The sequence below is a fragment of the Lates calcarifer genome, linkage group LG8 (genome assembly GCF_001640805.2).
Source record: "Lates calcarifer isolate ASB-BC8 linkage group LG8, TLL_Latcal_v3, whole genome shotgun sequence".
Taxonomy (NCBI): domain Eukaryota; kingdom Metazoa; phylum Chordata; class Actinopteri; family Centropomidae; genus Lates; species Lates calcarifer.
Window position 1 is genome coordinate 4,633,563 of NC_066840.1, and position 9,797 is coordinate 4,643,359.

The 9,797-nt window shown below is 38.0% G+C and overlaps 1 protein-coding gene across 1 annotated transcript; it reads right to left on the bottom strand.

Moving 5' to 3' along the window:
- Positions 1-355: 355 nt before the first annotated feature.
- Positions 356-9,299, bottom strand: aup1 (AUP1 lipid droplet regulating VLDL assembly factor). The gene is made up of 12 exons (XM_018669751.2): positions 8,994-9,299; positions 7,664-7,801; positions 6,948-7,098; positions 6,114-6,298; positions 4,590-4,662; positions 3,906-3,979; positions 3,425-3,491; positions 3,068-3,170; positions 2,822-2,959; positions 2,560-2,699; positions 2,281-2,369; positions 356-721 (listed from the first exon to the last, which is right to left on the bottom strand). Exons 1-12 carry the CDS (start codon positions 9,032-9,034, stop codon positions 676-678), a joined length of 1,245 nt encoding a protein of 414 aa, XP_018525267.1. The 5' UTR covers positions 9,035-9,299; the 3' UTR covers positions 356-675.
- Positions 9,300-9,797: the final 498 nt, after the last annotated feature.

Below are 9,797 nucleotides of genomic sequence, written 5' to 3' on the forward strand. Positions count from 1 at the left end.
AGACAATGTGAAAACGACAGTATATACTATTTCTCAATAGTCTCAAATCTTTTTTTTTTTTTTTTTTTTTCCAGTTTCAGTTTTTGTGTTCATGTGCAAATCTCTTCTTAAACTAGCGGACAGATGAGACTAGACATTTTTCTGTTCAAGTGTTGGGCCACTGAAGCTCCAGTGGTCTAAGCAGAGACGTATTTCCTGGCTCCCTCTTATGGCAGGACTTGGTTAAATACTTGCAAGCATTAAAAATGTAATAGTTTGAATGATTTAAACACAAATCATCCAAATTCAATTTGAATCAAATTCCACTTCCAAAATAGCAAGACTGACAAAAAAATTTAATTTAATTTTTGGAAGGCAAGGTCAAGCTGAACTTTATTTTCATCAACGACTCTGGACATTATAAAAATAAATAGATGATTCACAGTCAGTGGATCGTAATACAAATTGTTATCAAAATTATGTATCAGCCAGAATGAAGAAGGACATGCATAATAACCATTGCATCAACTTATACATGTTCTGAATACTTGTCTCCATTACTTGCAATTAACAAAATCTGTTGTGTAACAGAACCTGTTGACAGATTATAAAATCACCATTCAAATTAGACAGCTATGCAAGTTGTATATGCTTCTTCCTGACAAGTTTTCAATGATGGCTTGACCCAAAGTGTGTTCAGTGACTGTCTTCTTGATCCAATCCGTGTTTTTCAATATAGCGTCTGGGACAGAAAAAAAAAAACAGATAAAACCATCAGTCAGTGTTTACTTCATTCCATAACAGTTAGATTAATCTGTCAATGTCTAAGACATACTTCATTACAAACAGGGCATGTAATTTATTGAAACCACAATCCTTCTGAACTTATTGTGGTTGCAATACATGTCCTGTCAATGGCTTTCTGGACCAAATTTAAATGAATAAAGTGCCATATGGTCAAACATATTCCAACTGTAAAACTAATTTGACACATTTTGAAGGGGGTTTTCACCTACAATAAACAGTATATCAGTTTTTCCCTAGACTAATAGTTTGTCAGTTTTTATGTTGACATGAATACATTTAAAATGAATAAATTGCAAGTATCAATGAACATTACACTGAATCCCACTTGGTTCATGTCATGAAACAACACTGCCATAAAAGTTGTTATGACAAACACACAATAGCTGTTTATTTACACACCCAACAGTTACAGAGCAACATTCCCATTCATTTGGACTCTTGTTTCAGGCGACCTGACACATGTAAGTCCAATATTCACACTCCTTTTAACTCCAATTCCTGATAAAATATCTGTCTCTTAAGTTGCTAATTGCTCCACTATGTTCAGCAGCTAGTTGCTAACTTTGTCTGTCAGCTGTTTGGTACTGGGCAGTTAGTGTGCAGTGAGCTTGCTTAAGATTTTTTACTGAAAACAGTTGCCTGCAAAAATGACACTAATGAGAGCGGTGAGAAGGAACCAAAACAGTGAAGTTGTGGGGAGAGAAACGAAAACATTCAACTAAAAGATGCTAGAATGCTCCATGGAGCTGAGAAACTGCAGAGTTGGATGATATTTCTCTGTAGGTGTGACACTACAACCTGTTTCACATTACACATAAGTTATCTTACTCATTGTTGATGCAAATATTGATTATTGCAGCTTTACAGTTACACTAGGTATCTGTGTGCAAAATGTAGAGAGGTATCTGATCAAAAACCCTGATTTTCTCGACTGAGAATATGGTGAGGTGACAGCTGTACTACCACTATATTTTATGAAAAAGAGAAGAGACAGTTTAGAGCTCTCATGTTGGTCACTCTTCTTTTTTTAAATCTATGACTTGCCTCTGGATTTCAGAACCAATCTGCAGGGTCTAAATTAGCAAAGACAGGTGTTTTTTTACATAAGACTTTTGCCTGGCACAGCTTTAACACTTCGTAGAATCAGTGCTGAGTGACAGACACAACCCTAGGAATGAATTCAAAGTAAATCTCAGACCAAATGAATATTGCATTACTGTTCACTCCTGCACAACTGCAAGATGTTGTGCATAATGAAACAGCTTTGGCTGTTCTCTGAGGTGTCTTATTAACATGAGCTGAACAGACATGGAGCATTTTCAATGAATCCAGAAATATTTGATTAAAATAAATGTTAAGAGACTAACAGAAAATTTAATTCCACCACACCTGGCTGGCCTTTCAGCTGCAATATTATCATGTATGCAGCTGCTCTTACAAATAATAATATAATATCTTTCTGACATGTCTATGCTAATGGCAAGAAAACCTCACCTTCTTGCAAAATTATACAGCGCTTCTTTTCTCTCTTGGAGAGACAAATGTCTGTCAGCTGGTGATTTCCCAAAAGATTTGGCAGCAGGCTGTAGATGGAAAAAACAAAAATGACAAATTAGTGAAAGACAGGTGTATGTATTACACAAATTAAATCAATTTAAATTAAAATTCCCAATTTATATGTCCAAAGTAATCTATGGATTAAAAATTACACATTCACAGGAAAAAAACAGATTAGAAATAAGTTAGAGAGCTCAGAATCAAAGTCAGTCAAACCTTTATGGTGGGAGCAGAACCAGAAGAGTAGGGGCTGATCTTTGAAGGCCCAAATGTAGATGTCCCGCTTGCTTCCATTGGAGATTCCTCCTTGTTCTCTAGCAGATTTGTTATGGTGGTGTCAACACAATTGGTTTTTGCTGTATGTGATCAAGACACAACTGTGAGCATGTGTACTAATAGACAGAGAAACGTGATAGTTCTAAACGGGTGGCAGGGATGTGGGGTCAAAAGGTAAATGTGCATTGAAACTGTGTCATACCTAAATCTGTGGCAATGACATTCAGTGGGACATGAGGCAGCACATCCTTCACTTGTTGGGCCATCTTAGCAATCCTATGATCATCTGTGCCCAAACTCTGGACCATGAAACCGAGCCCAATAGAGCCAGGTCTGACACCTAGAGTAAGGAGAATAACTGACATTTACCCTAAAAACTCAAAAGCAATTAGCCAACTCCTTACATGTACAGAACTGGACTTATTGTGGGTTTATATAATTTACATACTTGTAGAAGTTTGTGGTACGGTGTGTCTTTTCCTTTTGATGTGCTCTGCTTTATCAGCTTTGGTGATCTTGGTGGAGACCAAGCCAAGTTCACCTGCTAGCAGCTGAAAAAGAAGATACACACAAAAGACACATTTTAGTGTATGACTGCAGCACAACAACAGAAAGGAGGGGCAGTTAGTGATGGATAGAATATGGAAGGGAATCTAATAAACTATCTGGGATCTAGGCGTAGGCGCTGTGGTTAGGGGAATACAGAAATTGCATTATTGTAGGACATTTTTTTCTACATATTTGTTTTTACCATTACAAATTGAATCCTTTATGAATCCACTCAACTGACAAACATTGGTTTTACCTCCTGGACTTTGTTGGCAAACTCTTGTGTGGACTCGCCATCTTGTCTGGAAACTGGTGGGAGCCAACTGGGATGACAGTGACAAATAAAAACACAATTTTGAGAAGTCATTTTCACAACAGTTGTGGCAGAAACACTCAAAAGTGCCAGGAGACTACTTAAAAACTGAATTTGGAACTCAGAGCATTAAAATTTATTTACAAAAGCAATTTAGTGTTAAAACCATCTGAAACTGGTGCTCATTAATCAACATTATTGGCCAGAGGATGAACATGGGGTTGTTACTTGTGTCAAAGCCAAGTGTTTTCATCAGCTTTGTTTTTTGTACCCAGTGGATCTAGTTAACAAAACTTGCATCTCTACAAAACACAACTTCATTTTCCAAGGAAAAAAAAACAAAATAACTGGATTGGGTTATTATCTGCTATAGAATATCATGATTTCATTGGTGATAGAAATAATGATACAAGTTATTTAGTACCTTACATGATACACTGTACATGGAGCAAAAAATGTCCACAAGAGATCCATCAGCCAACTGGACTCTGGTGTGGTCTGTGAACAGACAACACAGTCAATCACAGTGTTTTATCGAAGTATAACCTGACGTGCCCTTTAATCAACTATGTATACATAGACAGACATAGAAAGGATAAAGACAATAATAGCTGTTGTGAGGGGTCCACCTGACCCAAAAAACCCTTTAACTATTTAAATATATCCTCACTGATTGTAAAAGCCCAACATTAGCCTCTGCAGCAACACAGGAAAGAATTACTCTTGGTGCTGAGGTGGCTGGATTAGATTTAAGTAGCCCACACTAATCGGCTTGCTGCAACTTCCAGGAAATTTCAATTCTTATTTTATAATGATTTTCCACCAGCCTAGAAACTGTACATAGGATGCAATATTCTTCCTTATCAATTTCCTTACCTCCTCTATATATTGACATTTTGCATCTTAGTATGATAATACGTATTTTTTCTCAGTGTTATTTGTGTACTCATTTCACTCACTCTCACTCTCACACTCTCACTCTCACACATATGCACACACACACATTCAACCATTCAAACAGTAGATACTGTTAACGCAACATATTGTCAGTGGTGTGATAATAATATCCAACGATTTTGTCTTAAAAGTCAGGTTCAAATGACATTACCAAAGCAATCAATGGTCTGGTCACGCGTAAGGCCACAGGCTGAATGGAGTCAGTCAGTGAGAAAGGCCAGGAACTGAGAGGAAAAAAACAATATATATTACCTGAATAGGCAAATTCAGAAGAGAAAATTTCAACACATGCCAATTTTATTTAATTTCAAAATACTTACTGAGACAACAGAGAGAAACATGAAACAAACCACAACTGACCTGGTGTGGTGTTTTGTATATGTCACAAAGGAGGTTCAGGACAATTTAGTCACTGTTAGTGGGAAGTGAAAAACTAATATAAACTGAATTTCAGATCTCCACAAGGAAAAGGTTTCCAATATTCTCAATCTTATTATGAAGTGCTCCTCCCAGCTTTTTTTGTTTCCAGTGCGTCTGCAGGAGAGTTCAGCTGAAGATACAATCCACTTCGTTCTGATTTACTCAAATTAACGATAGAAATGAATCAATTTTGCAGCTCTTATCACTTCCTTGTCCCCATAGACCTCTAGAGGGAAATTAGCATGGACAAACAACCACCACAGTGATGCATCTCCATTTCAAAGTGCCATGGAAGAGGGATGATAATTTGTGGCTAGCTTAATTAAAATCATTGTTTCTTTTTACAGCCAAAGCCACAAGTCTTTGTGTGTAAAATATTGATGGATCCCACAGTTACTGTTGTGTTTTATAACAAGTTTAGTTGGTAAATGACTGGTGGTTCCCAGAGTTTCCAAGAGTAGAATGGGAGGCAGAGCCTTCAGTTATCAGGCTCCTCTACTGTGGAACCTTCTCCCAGTTTCGGTCCAGGAGGCAGACACCCTCTGTACCTTTAAGAGTAGGCTTAAAACTTTCCTCTTTGATAAAGCTTATAGTTAGGGTTGGCTCAGGCTTGAACCATCCCTTAGTTATGCTGCTATAGGCCTAGACAGGAGATCTCCCATTATGTGCTGAGCTCTCTCTCCCTCTCTTTCCCTCTCTCCCTCTGTCTCCCTCTGTCTCTCTCTGCCCCCCCCCCCATAAATACATGTTACTAACTCAATATCTTCCCTTTCCTGTAGTATTGTGTTCTTCCGTCTCTCTTCTTCTGTCTCTTTCTGCAGGTATTTCTGCCTCTGGAGCTGTAGAGTCTGATCTGTGATGACAAGTCTCCTGCTGCTCCTACAACTCCACTCAACTGCTGCTATAATTAGAAATTACTTATACTGCTTATCTCCCCCCCCGTAACCCAACCAGTCAAGGCAGATGGCCGCCCAGGAAGTTTTTCCTTGCCACTGTCACCTTAGTGCTGGGATTTGGTGGGATTTGTTGGGTCTCTCTCTGTAAATACCTATTTTAAAGAGTATGGTCTAGACCTGCTCTATATGAAAAGTGCCTTGAGATGACTTTTGTTGTGATATGGTGCTATATAAATAAAATTGAATTGAATTGAAACTGAAATGAGACAACAATTATCCCAAACCAGAAACAAGAGAGATGAATCAAATGAGCTCTTCCAGTGAGTGGTTTAGCCTGTTACACAAATGTTTACACTTACCTAAACTTGAGCAGGCCAGCACAGCCATTTGTGGTGTCCTCTTCAGGAAACAGGAGCAAAGGTGCAGTGCCTTCAGTGGAACAGTATCTCTGAAGAGACTCTATCGCTCCTTGGCCAGATGTTGAGTGGATTTCCATGAAGCCTCTGGCCCAACACACAAAGCCTTTGGAGCCCTCTAGCTGGGGCTAATAAGCAGAAAGAGACAGAGCAAGCTCACCAAACACTACAACCACCATATTTAGCAATGCACAGTACTATATGTTGCACAAACAAAAAAGACAAAGGTAACAGACAAAACATTTTTGTCCCTGAGGGATAGTAAGATGGCCCTGATGGTGAGCAGGTAAGACATGAACATGCTTTCATGCACCAGTGCACACACCCTCTCCTCTGCAAACATGCATTTGTCATCTGCTGCCACTGAAGTTTTCATACAGAGTATGAAGTACTTTCATCCTTGCAGTTTCACTAAGGAAGCATTCACAAAGCTTCAAAAGTAATACTGACATGTAGGTGATCTAAAAGGGTTTGAAAGTACACCAGTTATTAGTACAAAAATAAGCACAAGAAAAACTGCAGTCATGTCATAGGGTTTATCTATGACTATCAATACTGTAATACATACAGCTTTGCTTTTAAAAACAGTGCGGTTTTCAACATACATATTTTAACTGTTAAGAGGTATCTTCATACTGCAGATATGTTAGTTGGTGTGTGCTGACAGGTGCCAACTGATGTAGAAAGCACATAGCAGTCTTATGATGAAAAAAACCCCAGAAATGTTTAAAACATACTTTATAACATAGTTTAACAAAGAGATATTTAAACACTCACAGTATTACAGGGGGTCAGGAGGTTGATTACGTTGTGGTCAAAGTCTGTCACATGATTGCATATGTACAACTTGGTGTTTTTGTCTCTGGAGCGAGGGTTTTTCTGTCTCACATGCATTCCCAGGACTGAGCACATAACTCTCACAATAAATCTGAAAGCAAACAAAGAGAAATGGATGTAAACAGAATATAATTGCTAAGTACAAGGAACTCACTACAATCCCCAAAAAGCACAGCATCTTGAGATGTGTTAACATGTAATAAATAATTCTTGGTAAAGGTCTACAGGGATGATCTCTGTAAGGTTTTATCTGTTAGGTAATGAAAATTACTGTGAGCAAGATCTCATTTACACAAGGTCACAGCGTAACAGACACATAACATATCAAAAACATCGAGCAGCCATTTGCCTTAATGTTATTTAATGGGGCAGCTGAATGTAATGCAGTAATTATAGCTGTGAGTGGCAGCCATGCTGCAATTATTTTTAATGGGATACACAGTATGCATAAAAGTGTTTCACTGCATTAACTGACAATGCTTTACCTTAGATTTCTACCAATACATGTACCTCTATTACCATTAATGCAGACTTTTATTATTAAAGATGACACATACATGACTACTACTACAGGTACTGCTGCCACAACTACAATAATTATTACTAGCTGGGAGTTAAATGTGTTTGCAGAAAACCTAATGATTTAAAATACTTGCCTTCTAACAAAACTTTCTGGAAGTGCACAGCTGACCAAGAACACATGTATACCAATAAAAATCCGTATTAACATCAAACAAATGCCAACTGGAGAGTAAATCAGCAACAGCAGGAGAAAAACAGCATCTTTGGGGAACCTGTGCAAAGAAAGAAACAACATTTTTTAAATGAAGTAGATTCAACACCAGTAAGGGAACACTGTATTAATTTTATTGCTTGTACTTGTACTACTTGTATTTGTATTAAATCACCAAATACATGCAGATCAAGGCTAACTGATGAATATCACTTTTAAATTGAGTAGCAATGTGATATTACCTAATAATCCCCCCCCCCCCTTTTAAATAAATATCACTTAAACTAAGGCTACATTAGGGATTCCAGTAATTTCTCTTCAGTAAAATCTTCACAGTCTGTTACTATTACTTATAAGACTGCTGGACATTGCCATACACCTGTTGTTTAGAGTCTGAGGCTTCTACGTGAATGTGAACATTTTTCACAAGCTTAGAACAAGGTAACTCATCGCTGGTAAAATAAATGCTAAATAAATACCACCCATCTCTTTCACTACAGAATCAGCATTAGTGATAATTTCCGTTTAACCACAGTCCGCAACTTCTGTTATTACACGTGTCTCTACGTGTTTGGCTTAGCACTTATAAACTGGAAAACATCTGAGATGCCCAGTATTACTACAATTAAGCACCACAATCAGTACTCCAGCACATACAGGCCTTATATTCCATTGGGTCATCTATTCTTAGAGCATGTGATCGAGACACTACTTTTATTTGACACATTTATGATTAATGGCAGAGTCATTCGCCAGTAGCCATGTTTCACAAACACAGAGATACAAACATTATCTAAGCCTACTGTGTCCAGTTAATAGAACTTGCGTCTCAGAGAAAACTTCATTATCACCAGTCGGGAGATAACGCTAAAATTTAAAATGTCGAGTGCAATACCTAAAGCTAAGCTAGCTAGTTGAAGCATGTTACAGCTATTGGCAGCGCAATATGAACACGGAAATTAGCGTTGCAAAAGGTTGCCTATTAAACGCTGGCAATCAGACGTTTATATTGGTGTCTCCACTACACCGCTAAGTTAGCTAGCTAGCTGTACGTTTTATGAAAGGTTAGACATCCCCGCGTTTGGAAACTTACGGCAATTAGCTAGCAAACGTTAAATGTCACCAATGTCATTATGTGACGTTTCTTGAAAACACTGAATACGACCGTAATGTCACTATAACGGTGGCTAATTAGTTTTAGCTAAAGGTTAACTGTGCAGCTTAGATTGGCTAACTACCGTTAGCTAACTTACCGACGAAAGTCAAACATGTCTTCAATCCCCCTAGTCTCCATGTCTGCCAGTCAGACCTTTGCTCAGAGGCTACTGCTAAGAATACAACCTGATCCCTAAAAATAAATTAGTCATAACGTTCACGACAGCAGTTTTGTCATCCGGTGGGTAAACTGACAGCCAACGTCACAATTTCTCCGACGAAAACGTTTTCAAGCAGCTACACTAGCAAGTTTAAATGTTAGCTTAGCAATTGTCAACAGATGTTTCTGGCCGTGGTGCTAGCTGCGCTTAGCGCCTCCGCTCCATCAGCAGCAAGCAACAACAACACTTCCGGCCGCAATCCTTTAGAATAAAAGTACCACAAAAGTAAACTACAGACAAACGACTTTCAAAATAAAAGTCCTCTTTTAGGAAAGTCGACAAAAAGTTACTGTATTCTGTCGCCATCCAGTGGTAGACATATATTCTCGCACGCACATCAATTAATAACCCACATTTATTGCTTGGCAAACATTTATTTTATCATATTTTTTAAAGAAGTATTAACTAAACAAAAAACACAAGTAAAACTTGTTTCTTTAGTTTTAGCTAATGTGTAAGTTAAACAGCACCCGCCCCAGTACTAGAGCAGTAATTCTCTCCTTCCAATTTTCCCACTTACACAGCAGGTTATCGAAGACTGTGATTCTTTAAAGACTGTGATCTAAAATATTTTGTAACATATATAGGAATGACTGTATCAGAGCGATATGGATTGCCAAGCATTTGTGGGTAGAGGACGATTAAACATACACACTGCAATTAGCAATATCACCAGATTAT

Excerpts from the sequence above, each read along its gene's own strand:
- aup1 (XM_018669751.2), bottom strand. The coding sequence starts at position 9,034 with ATGGAGACTAGGGGGATTGAAGACATGTTTGACTTTCGTCG. Across the intron at positions 3,980-4,589 it reads CCAGACCATTGATTGCTTTG|ACCACACCAGAGTCCAGTTG; the intron begins GTAATGTCATTT and ends GTCTGTTCACAG. Across the intron at positions 3,492-3,905 it reads TGTACAGTGTATCATGTAAG|TTGGCTCCCACCAGTTTCCA; the intron begins GTACTAAATAAC and ends CTGTCATCCCAG.